The sequence below is a fragment of the Phoenix dactylifera genome, chromosome 2 (assembly GCF_009389715.1).
Source record: "Phoenix dactylifera cultivar Barhee BC4 chromosome 2, palm_55x_up_171113_PBpolish2nd_filt_p, whole genome shotgun sequence".
NCBI lineage: Eukaryota > Viridiplantae > Streptophyta > Magnoliopsida > Arecales > Arecaceae > Phoenix > Phoenix dactylifera.
The window spans coordinates 17,160,208-17,178,754 of NC_052393.1; the positions used below are offsets into that span (position 1 = coordinate 17,160,208).

General features: G+C 36.9%; 1 protein-coding gene across 2 annotated transcripts in view; it reads right to left on the reverse strand.

Moving 5' to 3' along the window:
• Nucleotides 1-18,547, reverse strand: part of LOC103724090 (protein SHOOT GRAVITROPISM 6) — a 67,181-nt gene that overhangs the window by 40,050 nt on the left and 8,584 nt on the right. For both annotated transcript variants that reach the window (XM_039123524.1, XM_039123525.1), the window contains exons 12-23: nt 12,481-12,570; nt 8,321-8,398; nt 8,059-8,126; nt 7,866-7,965; nt 7,437-7,613; nt 7,263-7,352; nt 7,022-7,087; nt 6,653-6,751; nt 6,486-6,560; nt 5,869-5,928; nt 1,686-1,775; nt 1,276-1,397 (exon numbers count right to left, since the gene is read on the reverse strand). In XM_039123524.1, coding sequence (XP_038979452.1) covers nt 1,276-1,397; nt 1,686-1,775; nt 5,869-5,928; nt 6,486-6,560; nt 6,653-6,751; nt 7,022-7,087; nt 7,263-7,352; nt 7,437-7,613; nt 7,866-7,965; nt 8,059-8,126; nt 8,321-8,398; nt 12,481-12,570 — 1,115 coding nt within the window. The remainder of the gene's footprint in view (nt 1-1,275; nt 1,398-1,685; nt 1,776-5,868; nt 5,929-6,485; nt 6,561-6,652; nt 6,752-7,021; nt 7,088-7,262; nt 7,353-7,436; nt 7,614-7,865; nt 7,966-8,058; nt 8,127-8,320; nt 8,399-12,480; nt 12,571-18,547) is intronic.

Consider the following 18,547-nt stretch of genomic DNA (forward strand, 5'->3'; position numbering starts at 1 on the left):
TTAGTCTTATATTATGACGGTATGACCTTTTCTCCATATTTTCATCTGCCCAAAGGTTCTTCTTTCATAACTGTGAGATCAGGATACCACTTTGAGTCATATATCAAGCATCTAGCTTATGATGGAACCATGCTCTTTTTCAACCTTTAAAGCAGCTTCAGAACCCTGGCAAACCTTAAAGCTAACATTGTATTTTTTTCTTTCTTTACATAGATTTTGGAGGCCCTATTACATCATCGACTCTCCTGCACTAATACGAAGACCAAAATCATGTGATAGATCATACAACAGCTGAAACAGTCTTCCTTTGTTGCCTTCTCTATATTCCACCACCTGTGAAATGTTACAATTGAAAAATTTTCCAGATTGCCGACAATGTGAATTTCACAAGTGGAATAAGCATATCAACATTGATTTTGATTTCTTCTTCAAAAATCAACATGTTAAGCTTCTCACTATATGGAGCCTATTTAGCAACTTGCCGACCTATTCGCAATTACTAGTATCGCTTCAAATAAAAAACATTAGCAAACTCTCTAGGAAGCAAGATAAGTCTAAGATGGTGTTAAAGATAATTGAATAGTGTAGGCACGCAAGTTATATGCTTATACAAGCCCATCATAGTATGTTTTAGTTATATGTGGTGACATGATCACCCATTGGTGAAGTATAACTTTACCGCAAAATGATTAACCATATTCAGGTGAACCATGAATTTCCACTATGCTATTTATTTTACTTACCTTTGCTAAAACCTTGTAACAAGTAAGCTTGGCATTTGTTTTCTCAACCTTTTGCTCCTCACATGGAAATGTCATCTATAAGCTTCCAATTATAGTTCTCTTAATACATGGAAGGAGAATATTATTCAATAACAGGATACTGAATAAAAGCATATAATGGTCACAGATCTAAAGGGCTCCAAACATTGCACTAAGATATTAAAAATAATAATATTAATAATAGAAGACAATGTAAAAAACTGAACATTTTGAAAAAGCAACTCAAACATTAAGTGCAGTAATTAAAAAAATATGCATGTGACTTGAAAATAATTTAAAATGTAAACAAATAAAGTCAAAAACTTTAAGAGTGAAAAAAAAAAAGTTAGATTAAATGTTCCATTAAATATTTACTTCTAAAGGATAGTATGTTAATGGTACTAGTCACTGCTAGCCAGTCAATATCCATTAGTTACTGCAATGGAGAATCATGATATATTACAGAGTGCAGAACATAGAACTGGAAATTGACCCACAATGGTAGGCACAGTACCTGTGAAGAAGTGCTGAATGTTCGTCGCCAGCAGCATATAGAGCATAGTGTCTGGCAAAAGCTTCACCCAATGAAATGACCCATTCGGTGTCTCGAACAACATCCAGAGATTCTGCTAAAAACTGCATAACAGAGAACCATGATTATTAATTATGATCCTATTGCATTTTCATTTTAGAATTTACTTATAGGTCAAAAAGGAAAAGGAGTAACCAGTGAAAAGCTCAAATATATACAGAAAATTGGTTGCTTCCTACCATATATAGTAAGCACGAGGTAAAATCCAAGTAGACTTAGTACCAGGTCCTTATATTAATATTTTAACTGTAACATTGTAACAGGAATAAGAAGAGAACATTGGCAGCAACCACCAGATCTGTGGGATTCAAAACTTCAGTACAAAGACTTACACTGATTATCATGTCATCCCATGTCTCTTGGTAAGAAGAATCCTGCTTTAAGTCTTCAGGATCACTGATATATGCTTTCATTTTAGGCACCTAGTACTTGCCGAAAGAAAGACAATATAAGATGCTTGTATGAAAAAAAAATAGAAATATTTGCAAGGATCACCAATAATAAATATAGTAAAAAGGTTATACAAATAACAAATTAAGCTTCCCCATAGATTTATGTCAGCTGATTCAACCGTCAAAGGTGGCAAAAGCATTTTCAGGTTAAAATGAGCAACCATACTACTAGCAGAAGATTTGATTTTCAGTAACTTCATAATGCTACATATGCTAGGAGCATTTCCTTTTTCCAGGGAAAAAAGACTATTAAAGTTTGACAGGCTCACCAGAAAGCCAAGAACAATAAGGACTAATTCAACATCCAATTTAAATGGAATCCTCACTCACAAATAACACCATATGAAGATTTACATTGCATTCAAACTTTATGTTCCTTTGTCATTAATTTCTCCTCTTTTGGTTGGCCTCCTTGCACTTTAAAAATGAGATAACAAAAGGGTATTCCACAAAATAGAAACTAATACACAAAAAAGATGCTCTTTCAACTCACTGTAAGAGTATATCATTACAAGTTTTACAACTTGATTTTCAAATAATTTATCACAAATTCCTGGCCTGGTTACTTATGATCAACTAAACCAGAAGAACTGAAAGACTTTAAAGGCAATTTGCAATCAGTATTTCAACTAACAATTATCCAGGTTTAGGCATTCCCTTAGCCTTATGCTTAACCCAATCAACAAGGTGAAATATTCCTTATGTAAGCACCCCTCCTTGTGAAAACTGCCTCAAATCTTGGTTGCATATTTCCATATCATCTCAATTTGTTCTCTACAAAGGTGTAAATCTTGAACCTGGGGTGCATTCCAGTTTGGTATTAGGCCAATATGGTACTGGAACAGTCCCAAGATCCGTTTTAAACAACCATCAAAAACAAAAACAAATAGAAAAAATAAAAAGTAAATTAAAAATTTGGTATCTTGGGACGCAATTTGGTTTCCTAAATCCCAAGATGCAATAGTCTCAGTCCATCCTGACTAGGATGGATCACGATGGCCCGATTTGGAGAGACCAGAGATCCTAACTATGTCCCAAGACGCAGTCTCTCTGTTCCAGTTCAGTACTGCTAAAATAGATCAGACCAAGATGCCTTAATCCTTAGTTTTTTTTGACACTCTAACCTTAATAGTTCTAACTCCTATATCTCCTTTAATGAACTCATTTCTCAATTAGTCCCTCCTAGTTTTACCATGCATCCATCTCAGCATTCGCATTTCTACTGCATTGGAATTATCTCATGGACCCTCTTTGTTGCCCAACACTATTAGCCATACGACAATATAGGCCTTATTGTCATTGTACAATTTCTCTTCTTTAAATCATTAAGGGATGCATCAACTAAATAATACCCCAAAAGAACCTCTCCACTTCATCCAAAGAGCCCTAACTCTATATCTCCATTTCTCTCTCCATTATTATGGATGATGAATCCAAATTAATGCAATTAATCGCTCTGCAGCATCTCTTATCAAGCTTGATTGGGGCCTTCTCATTATTGTTTTGTTGTCACTAACATTGTATTTTAGAAAGTTTAACCTTTATTCTTTGTATATTTCTTCCGCAAAATGAGCTTATAAATTCATATTGTTCTATCATCAGTAATCAATACTACATCATCTACAAATAAAAAACGTCATGAGATAATAACAGGTCTTAGAAGACCAAAAAGTTCTCATACAATTATACTTTCATCCAAGGTTTTAAATCCTGTAGGACGGGGGCATCTGAATTTCCCCATAGACCCATCCTGCTGGCCATCCCAATTGAGCGTCCCGCTACGTTCCTAGGATGCCCTTTTCTATATGTATTTTTTATTTTTAAAATTTATCTTGAAGTTTTACAACTGTAATTGTTGTTTAAACATATTTGAACTTCCAAAATAATATATTTATGATAAATTGGCCCTATTGAAAACTAAGACTATAACACATTATGGTTTTCCAAGTCATTGGAGACCCTTCCTTGATTACCAAGCAATGATCTCTTATAATTCATGCTGCATGAGTTCCTGATAAACCAAAAGGATGAAGTTGGATAAAAAAAGTTACAATTTTTACTACATTGAGATTAGTCGCTTCTAAATAAAAATATAATTATGCTAATATTGTGCAATAAATCATATTGATTATTGTACAAAATGGATAGATCGGATTAAGATAAACATATCAAACTTACTACCAAGGTTCACCATATTGGTACCGGACCCGTACCGGTACTACACTAGCATAGTATCAGTACGGTACAGTACAGAATTTTTTTAGCGTACCGAGGGTCGATATGCTACCGGTACCGGTACGGTATGCCCGATACCATGCGGTACGTTACGGTGCTCGTAAACACTTGGGTCCGGTTCCCAATTAGGTCGAATATGATGACAATCTTGATAATGAGCTCATCCCTGTTGCTCATATCGTATTCAATATTGTCCAGGATAACCCTCCTAATGGTAATGTTAGGTAAGAGACTGGCCATCCTTACTCAGGATAGTGAGAGGTGGTACCATACTGTGGCCCTGGAATGTACCCATAAAAAGAAGGATACTGCATATGAGAATACTCCTCAAGATATGACCATTGGGAGTACACATCTAGGTCATATGTAAAAGAAGGGCCATAATATGCACTTTGACTATCCGATGTGCCAACGGATCCTGCTCTAGTTGATGATAATGATGACTTGACTTGCTCAGACTCCAACCTGCTTCTCTGACCATCCTGCTCCATCCATGCCATAAAGCCTTGAACTGATTTTGACAGGATTAGATCAATCTCAGCCTAGCTAAAGCAGAAAGCAGTCCTTGGACTGGCCCAAAGCAATAATTGCATAATAATATACTAAAATAACAGCATATGCTGGTGTGGTTATAAAACATACAGTATAAAGAAAGAACTTCACACATAGTATAAATTCAACATCAAGGATTGAACATACAGTATGAAAAATCATGTGTTAAAGTCACCTACATATAAGGTCTTAATGCCAAGATATAGAGGTCCCCAAAACATGTGAATTTTTGCACATTAGGCATTTTAGCCTTACATATCACATCTAGTGGTTCAGATTCCATTACCAACTACCAATATTGAATTCTGCGAGCATAAAGTCATTCAAGCGCCAAATGGGAAAATTATAAAATAAATCTTATGATTGTGGTAAGGTGGATTTATAAGCTATAAATGTAGAGCTTTTGTTAATGGGACCTTTAAGGACTTACTGAAGAAAAGCTAAATATTAGACAACCCTTGTCATGGGAGGTTCAAAGATTTGACGACTCAGAAGGATGTAGAGAACCCATAAAATGTCTAGGTCAGATGAGCACACTAGACCATTTACTTGTATTTGCTCTTACTTGTTGGCTCACCAACCAAACCTGATGAATTCCCTTCATAAAGATCACTTTGGAAAACAAGTAACACATCTCAAGTAAATGTACACAGTACAAAATGATGAAATGGTGAGCAGATTGCTAGGTACAAGTTATTTTGCATTACCAGCAGCATGGAAAAGATTTAAGGCTGTGTTTGCACATGGAATAATTAACCAGGTGGTAAATAGATTTAAACATTGGTATCCACTACCTAATCAGATAGCCATGGGTTAAAATTATTGACTATTTGGTTGACATTCTGAGAATTAGAGGGATAAGTTGTAGAAAAAAATGAAAGTAAAGAGAGAGGAGAGATCTCCATTGGTTGATTTTATTTCACCTTCCCCCATGAAATAAAGTTAACCAGGTTAGGCTGTGTTTGGGGGTGTTGACCAATTAACTTTAACAGGTCATATTGGGCCCTTGTTTGGCTAGTTCAACCGCAAACTCCCCACTAACCATCACATAACCAGCATCCAAACAGGGTCTAAAGTGCATTCTGGACAAACAATTCAAAAAGTAACCAGCATCCACTAAATTGTATAGCTACAACATCACAGGTCATTCTCATGCCATGTGACAACTATGTTAATCTAAGAACTCTTCACGCATATTAAGAGACAAGACATGCTGTTATACAACAAATCACTTCTTGCCATGCAAATGTTTAAAAATAACTAATAGTTGTTATACCTCATCTTGCCAAAATAAACTAAGGTTTTTTGGGAACAACGGACTCAAGTAGCATAAGACCTGCAAGAAATTGAAAGTTAGAAGTAAGGAAGTTTCCTGACAATGGAATATAACTTTGTTCACGAGTCGTACTTCAGATGTTCATCTATAGAGCTCAAAAGGTTTCAAAGTATCCGTCATCATTTCAATTCCATTGAATTAAAAATGGTGCAAAGAGGGAAGTCTACACCCAATACACCCACAGTGGTGCATACAATATCAAGTATCACCTCAAGAGCCTTTTGTACAGCTACATATGTAAAAGTATGAATGACAAAGTGATACTTATTAGCCCGCTTTACCAAAAAGTGGAACTTCATCCAAGAGTTTTAATAGATCATAGTAATAATCCTTAAAGGTAGTTAGCTCAGCATACAATTCGATGCCTAAACAAGACTCAATTCTTAAACAGACAACATATCATAAAATATCAAGAAAAAAGATGCAAGATAATTTCCGCAATTTTATACTTAATTGCTTTAAAAGGACATTCTTGATAGTTAATTGGCAATCCATCCCATCGATTATCACGAGAAGTATATGCCTTGACAACATGTAATAAAGGTTAGAGCAGAGACCGTCAAAATCTGAGTTGCCAACTGTGCCCTGGCTAGTGGATCATGCAAGAGAACAACCAAACGAGCAAAAAGATCCTGTAGTAACAAGCAAGCATCATATAAATTAATAACTGAATTACTTTAGAAACAGAAAATGAAAAGCATCTATGTTCACCATGGAGCTCTACCTCAGGTTTAGGAATATCACTGGAAGTGTTAAGTTCACTAAATGTAGAACTGTTATGAGATGATCTATGCCTACACAACTCAGTTATACACTTGCAAACCTGCAGAAATAGATATGAACACAAGATTGTCAAGAATAGTAAAGCATCATCAAACATGGAGAACAACCAAAAAGAATCTTGAATCTTAAGAAGTTTTATATAGTCTGTTACTCTAAACGAATATCATATCATTGACACCAGAAAATCAGAATTTTTATTTAACCAATAACACCCGTCTAAAGAAGAGGTACAGAGCTATTAGAATCTAACTTTCTAACACCACTAAAAAAAAATAGAATAAGAAGTACATAAAAGAGTTCAGTTTCCTACCGTCGCAACTGCACCAGTATACTTCTTTGGGATAATCATCTTTAAGATGAATGGCCAGAGGATATACTGCAAAAAATTTAGAGATAAGCAACCAATTGTCATGGACAGGCAAGGGTAAAGAACTTGTGTAAATCCTTACTGAGAAGAGGACATCAATGCCATCATTAATGTAAGATTCAAAGTAGAACAGAAAGTAAGCATCTAAAGAGGTTCAGTAGTCATCACTTATGCAGCACCCTACCTCCATTTCAGGAATGGTAATAGCCAACAAAAGGAGACCCTTTTCACATATTGCTCTTAATTTCACAGGACTAACAGGGCCCATTATCACCTGATCAGAAGATCAATCCATTACAGCTCAGTTACCAGTAAAGAACTAAGATGCATACTATATAGGAATAAGTCAGCGTGAAACCTCCAGTTTCTTATATTGAAAAGGTTGAAAGGGGCCACTTCTCCAAGTAACTTCCTTCGAATCCTTGAAATTTCTTACTTTGTCCTCCATTATTGCACAATGGCGCACAAGGTATTCAATGAACAATTCCGCAGGAGGTCCACTTAGATAGCAGTGTGAAGCCATAACAACAATCAACTATCATAGAGAATCCAGATCAATATAACGCTAGAATTAAATAGAAATCCTAACATTCAAAAATACATGAAATGATTCCAGATAACAAACATTAATAAAATGATTCCAGATTACAAACATTAATAAAAATAAAAAAACCAAGAAACCAAGAAAGACCATAACAAAACAAATCAAAAAATAGCAATCTTTTAAGAATATATATTTTAAAAAAAACTAAACATGAACTGATAAGAGGAAGCATCAACAACATACCTCGGCAAGTGCCATTCGAACATCCAAGCTCTGCTCATCTAGAAGGGATTTCACAACTTCAACAAGTAAAGTCCTTTTGCTATACCAAGTTTCCAACAACCTTCAAAAAATGAAATATTGGCATTCGACATGTGTAAGGAGGTCGAGTATGGACAAATTCAAGCAGACTAAACTAAATAGTGGAAGACAAAACCTGGGTAAGAGATGCTTTATGATGCAGAGAGCTCCAATCATTGATGGCTCATCTTTTGACTGACATATCTGGGTACAAACCATCGACAAAATCAACTGAATAATCAAAAGATAATTTTTCAAATTGCAGGAGGAAAAAATTCTTTGGTGGTGAACATAGTGAAAAGGTAGTTCTGCTTGTTATTAATTGTTTTAGTTTTAAAGGAAGTTTACTGAATTATTGATAAGTAAAACAAAATAGAATAGCGTAAAAAATTACTCACATCCAGAAGGAAGACACAAAGGTCATCAGGATATACTGAACCAATTACTAGAAAGCAGTGTTGGATTTCATTGTAAGTCTGCCAACACAAATATATGGATTTATATCATGTATCTCAGGCAAGAAAAGTTAAAATAAAACAACCAATATGCTGCTAAAATCAGCACAAATAATCTGTTAAACAAAAAAATAAAAAATAAATTACAAGAATTATTAATAATTATTCAAGATGTAAATTCACCTCTCATATACCATTGTGCATTCACATAAACCAAGTAAACTAGAACCACATAACACATATTATCATTAAATATGTAAATAAGATAGCATTTTAACCTTAAATATATAGGCTAGTAACTATTTGTAACCTAAAACCTCAAAAACTAACTCGTGAAAACCCAAAAAATGGGACGATATCACAGCAAAGAGACCCTAATAATGACATTTGAAGCATAATTCTGGTTGTATGAGAGCCTGGTGTCCATATGCAGTCTACTTGTCAAGAAGATTTCCAAGAATGGACTAGGCAGCAGCTCCTGAATGGGTATTAGTTATGATAGAGAAGAAGGATTTGTAAAAGAGAATCGGTTAAAATAACTTGCATGTAAACATATGGTGCTCCGCAATCCCTATAAATATGAGGACCTATAGTGAAAGATCTATTCTTAATCACCTCACTGACAATTAGGGCAACATAAACATAATCCTAAGCAACAAATACTTCTTCCAGAAGGAAGTCTAGAAGAAAACTTGAGTATTTGTATCTAACAAGGAAATAGTACAGAATGAGAGGCTCCTCAGATAGCAGATGCATTGTTAAATCAGCCTAAATTTCTTGATGATTGATATTTTAAGCTAAGAGCTTAAGACTTCCAACTGGAAAAGACTATTGATGCTCCCGAGACTACAGTTAATTTGAAATTCAATTAGAAACTTAGTTCCATGTGTGGATTGTCTTAACTGCTTTCATTTGTCATATACTACTTAATATCCTTTTTGAGGTTTGGAATCAGAAAATGCAGTTTATATACTCTTGCTCAAGTCTAATAACGTAAGAGCAACATTGGGCAGAAGTGGATTAAGTTATTTTGGATAAATCATCAAAGTATCTTTATTCTTTAAGAATACAGGTCTGGCAAAATATTGGTTGCCAATATTCTGAATCCAATCAAGGTAACCAAGTGGGTAAAAAGGTTGCAAAAGTGTGATGGTGTATGTTGTACAGGACTTGGTCGCCAATAGAATGTTTAACAAAGTTGGAATGTATTATTTAGAGGTGATAACGGCACGGGGTTGGGTTGGGTTCAGGTTGGGTCCGGTTCAGTTTGGATCAAAAAACCCTCAACCCATGCCCTAGCAATTTATAATCAGGTTGTAAAGATAAATCCATACCAACCCATTTATTTTAATGGCAACATTTATCAATTATATATCTTTGTAAACAAAAATAAAATATGGCGAGAATAAGGGATTTAGGGTTGACATCCAAATAACATGAGAAAGCGAGAGACGTGGAAAAGAAAACATGACAAGTCTTAAACAAGTTGTTCTCTCTTTCTTTTCCATATTTTTTTTCTCTTAACCATTAGTTATGTAATTTTTCTAATCATTGAACCAATCCTTGACAACGCCAAAGCCCATCACATATTACCACTGCCTCAGGGGTTTAGGGATGGGTTATAGAGGTTTGTTTAACCCATGGTCATCCATCAGGTCAAAAGGATCAAATCCATAGCCGAGCCATTTATAATTGGGTTGATCTCAAATAACTCATACCCAACCCAATTATAAAAGAAATCATCATCTAAGCCCGTTTACTTTGGGTGGGTTTGGATGGCTTGGCAGGTGGGTGTGGGTCAAAATTTCCACTCCTAGTATTATTTCATAAGAGACCTTGCAGTACACTTAATCTAAGTCTTAATTATTTTCCCATCAACAGAAATTATAATTATAGATTCACCTACAGTAGACTCAAAGAGTACTAGGAAAGTTTGCAATCAAGTGATGAAAATCCACCATATGAGACTTCAATATTTTGGGCCCGTTTGGTATTATTTTTGTTTTTTGTTTTTGTTTTCAAGAAACTTTAAAAAAAAGATGAACTAGACGACTTAACATATATGATGAAACCTTTTGTTTTTCGAAATTTTTATAGAATCTTTAGAGCTTTTGGTAGCAAAGATTTATTGCTTTCAACAAAGACTGTAAATAAAAGCAAGGTAAAAGCAAAAATTTTGCACAAATGCTATCTTTCCATATGACGTTTTATTAATTTGTAGAGAAACAAAAACACAAAAACAAAAATTATGCCAAGCAGGCCCTTCATTATCAAATATTTCTTCATTCGATTTCAGGCTTGCAGATTAAAAGCAAACCAAGAACAGAGAAAAGATTTGGACAGCAAATGAAGATCTTAATGAAAGGACTTATTCAAAGTGGTCTTTGAGGAAAGAAATTTGTAATATTATGCCATCAGATGTTGGGTGTATTATTTACAGGCAGATGCACATTTATTTTACATGCAATCATAATGCACTAGTATTTAGCATGTATGATTCACATCCCCTGTGAGTTGAACATAAAACGAAAATGAAAAAAAAATAGCAGAATTTTCATAAAGAAGAAGGGTGAAAATAAGAGAGGAATGAGCAGCTTTCAAGAAAGAAATGATTAAAAAAATTGATGGTTCTGAAAAAGGCAAAAGGTATAAAGGATGGCTAGAGTCTCTATCATAAGGGGTATTGTTGTACATACATTAAAAGTGGAGTCGAGGGAGTGGAGTCCTACCCGCCCAAGGGTTTCCATCAAGATTCGCCATATCGGTGCTTATCGCCCTTTGTCGAGCATACTGAACCGTCCGGTGCCCAACCGAGACTTCGTACAGGAGGCATACCGAGTCTTGATATGCCAAACCAACCCATATAGGGCGTACACTACTGTACCAGCGAAGAACCTTGGCTTCCATTATAATAGTCAATATAATATTGTCTCTACTTTTCAACCTTAAATTTAAAAATTAAAGAAAGGCTAAATTTGTCCATTGTTTATTGACAAAATGAACAAAATTTTCATAATTTCCTGGTGCTGCTTGCAATGGGTTTACCAAATTCTTTATTTTCCAGAATTGGAATTACAGATCAAATTTATATGTTGAAAAAGTGATTCCTTTAACCACCTTAAGGAGGTCTATAAAGGGCAGAATATATTAGCCACATGAACTTGGAAGAGAAGCTGAGAAGAAGATTGCCTCTGTTAAATGAGACGTGTCCATAGGGCAAGAATCATTGTTACCTAACTGGTCCTTTAGAAAAGAAATAAACAATTTTCCACTTTGAAAGTCACATGTTGAAGTTACATCGCCCTAGGATGAGACATTAGCAACCATGGTAAAGAATAGCATACACATATGATACCTATGATGACTCTTTTCACTGGGATGAGACATCAGCAACCATGGTAAAGAATAGCATACACATATGGTACCTATGATGACTCTTTCACTAGGATGAGACATCAGCAACCATGGTTGACAACCAGAGTGCAGTGCATATGCATATAGCACCTTACAACATATCCAAGAATATTAGAGGTATATTAAAGAGAGAGAGAAGCATAGTCAAGCAGGGAATTGTATGACAGGAAAGGATTGCACTAGAAAAACTCGTAATAATAGTTAGAGATACGAAGTAAACAAACAATCAACTAACACTTGACCACTGACAACCCCATGAAATAAGCAATATCATGGGCATTAAGTGATATTGTCATAATGTATTAAATATAAAAAAGTATAGAGGAACTGATTGCCACACAAATCCCATGCATACGTAATGGAAGAGGGGAACGGCCGCTGAAGTCAATAAAGAAAAGTTGGATCAAACGAAACGAGATATACAGTCATTCCTCCTCAAATTTAGAGGGAAAAGAGAAGCATTAGTTAAGAAAACAAACAAGGATTGAACTTTCAATTGAAAGCTTAGGGCATATCAAAGCTTACCTCCGAATTGTAAAAATCAAGGGAAGAGACTAGACAGAGAAAACATGAATAGCAAAATTATTTTTACAATGACACATTACCAAACAACAGCATTAAGAAAGTCAATATTCCATTCAAAAATAACTTTATAAAAAGGAAAGACATGCTTAATACTAAAGAGGTACCTTCAGACCCATTGAAACGTTTGAACAATCATCATTGCTATTATTAACACATACTACTGGAAGAAGCGTGCATAAGATAACTTTGAGTTCCTGCCAAAACAAAAAAGTTGCAAAATTGACACACCAGGTCTCAAAGATGTGCTCAAATTTCATCAAAAGTAAAAATGACACGATCATTAACAAATGTCTATAATTTTTCAAGCAACTGATCTTGACAAGGAATTTAAACAACTAACCGCATGAAGGAAAATTTTAATGAATAAACTGATGAATATCTTAAAAATTCAAGGATCATTGCTCGCATAACATCAAATCAAATTGCATAACTAATAAACTGATGAATATCTTAAAAATTCATGGATCATTGCTCGCATAACATCAAATCAAATTGCATAACTAAACCAAATGATCAAAAACAACTTTCAATTTACAAATTCAAATACACTCAATGTTAGCTATTGCCTTTACCCCTTTATAAATCTGAAAATGTCCACCACTCATCCAACAACTTGCCTACAGGCTTAACAAACCAATTATCGCTCATCACAAAAGTTGATGCCAGTGAAAGCAGCATGGTGTTCGCCACTAAGAGAGGCATAGGTTACAGAGCAGAGAAGTTCTTCGTCGGCTGCAAGTCACCACAAGTCTCTGCCAAAACTAGACTTCAATAAGCATATAAGAGGACTAGCATCAGAGTTAGTAGGAACAGTGTTCGTTGACCAAACACAAACCTGTGACTTTCACAAGCTTGTTGTTTCCTAGGGTGATGAATGGATTTTTCCAGGATACCAGGATGGATTCAGAGTTCAACCTTCCGGTGGGTGAAATTATTTTAAGAAATATCAAAATTTCATTAAACACCAGTCCTTTTTTTTGACCTAACAAGATATAAAGCTTTTGATTAAAAAAACAGAGGTTTTTTTATATCTTTATGTTACATCACTTTCTTATAACTTAGTTCTATCAAGCTACAACTTTAAGAGATGTAGATTAGATAATATATCAATATGCAGGATAGGGCTGAAACACAATACTTTTTGTATAATGGGCAAGATCAATAAGGTCCATGGTTCACCATACTGGACCATACTGCCGAGTATGAGACATACCATATTGTACCAATAATAAAAGGGCACTCGTTATGGGGGCATGCCGAGTGTCGATACCATGAACCTACTTATACGAGCATTGCAGCGGTACAAGTACCGAAACCAGCATTGCAACCATCATAAGGCCTTTAAAGAATGAAAGAAAAACAAAACAAAAAATAAGAACATTTTGATATAATATTAAAGAAGCATGAGAAATAACAAGTAGTTACTTGTTAGAACAACCTGCATCAAACTATCTAGTGTCATTCTTTTCACAAATCCATAGTCGTAGGATCACCTCATATTTAGCTTATATTTTCATGCAAAAGAACAAAGATCTATATGATGCAACAGAAGAGCTGGGGGTGGCACTTACATCACTTGAGTTGATATGGAGGTAACTTAGTCAACGAGAAATAGAAACTTTGCCAAGGTCCGCCGAACTGGTACCAGAACCCATACCGATCGGCGGGCGGGTCAGTACGGTACCGGTTGGGTACCATACCGACACACAGTACGCTTAAAACTGGCATTCCTTTTTTTAAGTTTTTCAAGTTTATTTAATTGGTAATCAATCTTTCAACATTTTCAATGATTTTAAGTCTAATTTGTTTTTTTTTATGCTTTTACAATTTCGGTTTAATCTAAATGATGCATCTTATTGTTTTTAAGTAATACAAAACACAAAATGATTAGTAAGATGTTGCATGCTACAAGAAGCAACATGAAACATCCTAAAATCAACTAGTGAGGTAAAAATTATAACATAATATAATCAATTATATGTATTTAAAGTACAACATAAATACCTATATCTAAAATCTCGTCGAGTGGCGATGCCTCTCGTAGATATCTAGATCATTAACATAGTCAAGAGGCACAACAACCCACCTCTCTAACCAAGCGGCGTCGTAGTCTTGTATGTTCATCCCATAAGGAACGCGCTTTGAGTTATAAGCACTCTCGGATCTCTCACTAAAGCCCGGGCTCTAAGAGGTATCCTTTAGCTAATAAAGCGGCTATGGAGGCCATCCGAATAAGCCGACAGCAAAAACTGGCCCATAAGATGCTCTAAGTTGCGTAGGATAGTAGCCACCGGAAGATGCCTCGGACGCACCATATCCATATCTGTATCCGTATAGATCATAGGTTATCTGTGGCTATGGATAATAGGATCCAATATACGACTCAGAATCTGATGTCTACGGATCCTACTCCACGTACAAGGTCATCTGCAGCTGCATCGTGTCCTGAATAATCTCAAGAAGACTGTCTCTTATATGCAATTATATCCTCGCGGGCTCTACCAGATCATGCACTATGGTCCATATCCTATGTAGCATGCGAAAACTAGGACTCACCGGTGAATCGAAGACCACCCTGAGGTTATCTCATAAATGGTGGTCTAATGTCCTCCACTCCCTCTTTGGCCCACAGATCCATGACCTCCAGAATTGTTGCTCCTAGTCTTTGAATCTGAATGAACTGACACCTTCTCTACACTCTCCATAGAGGCTATAAGTGCCTTTTGTTTTTTTTTTTGTGTGCTGAGTACCTGCCTGCTTACCCTTCGTGCCACTCTCGGTTTGCTTACCCTTGCTGCCACTCGCTACCTGCTTACGCTTCATGCCCCTCGTTGCCTGGCTATGTTGGATGTATGTTGTCCTCCTGACCGAGTCGACCGGATAGCGTAATGACCTCATCTAAGCATCTCTCAATCATATCTCTAAGAGAATGTCTCGGACAAGAAGTCATATGGTGACTGGCTCACGAGTGAGCCCTATGGCTGCGGCTGATCAGCTGAAAAAAATGCGTGGAATATTGCTCTCAGCCCATTGCCATGCATCGACTATAGCCTCACTGGCTACAAAACTGACTAGTTGTAGAAGCGATCCTCGCTCATCAAGCTCTGACTTCTGCTGTTGGCCAACAAGCCATCCGACCATATAATCATCTTCATCAGCTACGAAAGAACTATGGATCGAATCTGTGTACTTGAACTACACTTCCTCCTAAATGCACTTCAGCCTCAACCTCAGATTGTGGTGAACATATACAAGATCGTTAAGGCCAAAGTCCGCCGTACCGGTACTGGTCGGCGTACCGGTGGCGGCCCGAACCGATACATACTGGTTCCATACCGATCCCGTACCGATCTGTACCGGTCCGTACCAATCTCGCACCGGTTCTCCAATGATAAGCTACCGGTACCGGATTCCACGCTGATCTGGTACCGGTCCCAACCCGAGCCGGTACGGCAGACCATGGTTGAGGCACTTCTATGTAAAACAGTTTCTCTACTTGCTGTGGATGAGGATGAAGGTAGACTAGTTGCGCTCACAGCCACTCAAGAAGACTGTCTGGGAGAGGATCTAAATAGCTAGCCGCTTAAGATATTTTGCGAACAAACCAAAATGAATCCACCATTCAACTGCAAAGCACTGCATACAATGGTCTGATAGCTTTTACTATTGCAGTAGCTCGCTGTCAGAATGTCTACCGGGTCATCAAATCCTCGATGCTGCTCTCTTCAGTGCCGACCCTCGCATATTTACTTTTCTGCCACTCGGGACTGACAAATATATGACATAGGATTGCTTTCTTCTCAAGAAGGTTGACTCAATGCTGAGAAGAAAGCAACCCTACATCAGGTGTTTGTCAGTCCCGCATGGTAGAAAAATAGATATGCGAGGGCAGCATTGAAGAGAGCAGCGTCGAGGACTTGGTGACCAGGTACATATTCTGGCAGCGGGCCACTACGATAGTGAAGGCTATCAGATCATTGTATAAAGTACTTTGGGCCGTGGACAGCGAGAAGTATCCAAGATGAGCTTTCTGTATCGCATGATGGAAAGGCAAAAGACTCAGATTATGAAGGCAGATCCGACGCAGGCCCATGAATACATCGACATCATTGAGCGATGATGGGACCACCAAATGGGTAGAGACTTGCATCTCGCAGGTAAGCAAGAACATTGAAAAATAGACTGCTTTTGTACTTGTACAATTTTACTAAGACAATAATGAACTCTATATACAGCATACTACTTGAACCCTCGGTTCCAATACAGCATACCTGAAATCAATATAGATGACGAGCTTCTGGCGGCTCTGCATAATGTGATTTACAAGAAAGAGCTAGATCCAGAAGTCGCGGCCCTATGTCTATAAGAGGTAAGTTAACTTAAGTGACATGTAAATTAACTGGTATCTTCTATTATTATTAACATAGTACAACACGGTTCTTTTTTACAGACCAAAATATTTAGAGAGGGCAGCAACAGCTTTGGAATCTTGACAGCTGTCGTAAGTAAGAAAGTATGAATCCAAATTTGTTATACACCAGAAGGATATTTACCTGGCGTTAGATGATTACTAATATAGTACTATCTTATATATAATTTTTTTCAATATTTTTGCTGCTAAATGGTAGATTCATTTTGGGTTATCCGCGAAAAATCTTAAGTGGCTAGTTATTCGGATCCTCTCCCAGATGGTATGCTCAAGTGGCTGTGAGCGCAACTGGTCCACCTTCACCCTCATCCACAGCAAGAGGAATCATCTGACATAGAAGAGCCTCAACGATCTTGTATATGTTCACTACAATCTGAGATTAAGGCTGAACTGCATTCAGAAGAAAGTGAAGCTCAAGTACACAGATCTGATCTATAGTGCTTTCGTAAATGATGAGGATGATCTTATGGTCAGATGGCTTGTGAGCCAACAACAGAAGTCGGAGCTCGATGAGCGAGGATCGCCTCCACAATCGATCGGTTACGTAGCCAGTAAGGCTAAGGTCGATGCAGGGCAATGGGCTAGGAGCAATATTCCATGCATCCTTCCAGCTGATCAGCCACAACCATAAGAGAACCGGTCACCGCATGACTTCTTCTCTAAGACATCCACTCAAAGATATGATCGAGAAATGCTTAGACGAGGCCACTATGCACTTGGTCAACTCGATCAGAAGGGCGACAAACATCCTCCTAATATAGCCAGGCAAAGAGAAGTACGAAGGATAAGAAAGCAACTGCCCAACACACAAAAAAAAAGAAAAACAAAAGGCACCTACAGCTCCAATAGAGAGTGTCGAGGAGTCAGTTCACTCAGATTCAAAGACCAAGAGTAGCAATTCTGATAGTTATTGATCCGCTAGCCATAGAGAAAGTAGAGGACAAGAGACCACCATTTATGAGACAATCGCAGAGTGGTCTTCAATTCATCGATGAATTCCAGTTTACGCATGTTACACAGGATAGGAATCACGATGCACGATCTGGTAGAGCCCGCGAGAATACAATTGTATATAAGAGACAAGCTCCTTGAGATCATTCAGGAGGACACGATACAACTGCAGATAACCTCGTACGTAGAGTAGGATCCATAGACGTATCAGATTTCGAGTCATATAATGGATCCTATTACCCGCAGCCACAGGCAGCCTATGTCTCATATGGATACATATATGGATATGATGCGTCTGAGACATCTTCGAGTGGCTACTACCTTACACAACCCAAAGCATCTTACGATTCGGATTTTTCTGCCGGCATATTCGGATAGACCCCTCCATTGTCGTATTATCAGCCAGAGGACACCTTTCAGAGCCAAAGCTTCAGCGAGAGATCCGAGAGTACTTCCTTATGGGATGAACGTACAAGACTGCGCCGCCGCTTGGTTAGAGGAATAGGCTGATGTGCCTCCTGACTATACTGATGATCCGGATATCTACAAAAGACATCGCCACTCGATCCAATTTTAGATATCGGTATGTATATTGGACTTTAAATATATATAATTGATTGTATTATTTTTTAATTTTCACGTCACTTCTTGATTTGAGAATATTTTATGTTGTTCATTGTAGAATGCAACGCCTTACTAATTATTTTATGATTTGTATCATTTTAAAGCAATAAGATGCATCATCTAGATTAAATCAAGATCATAGAAACATCAAAAAATATCAAACAAAC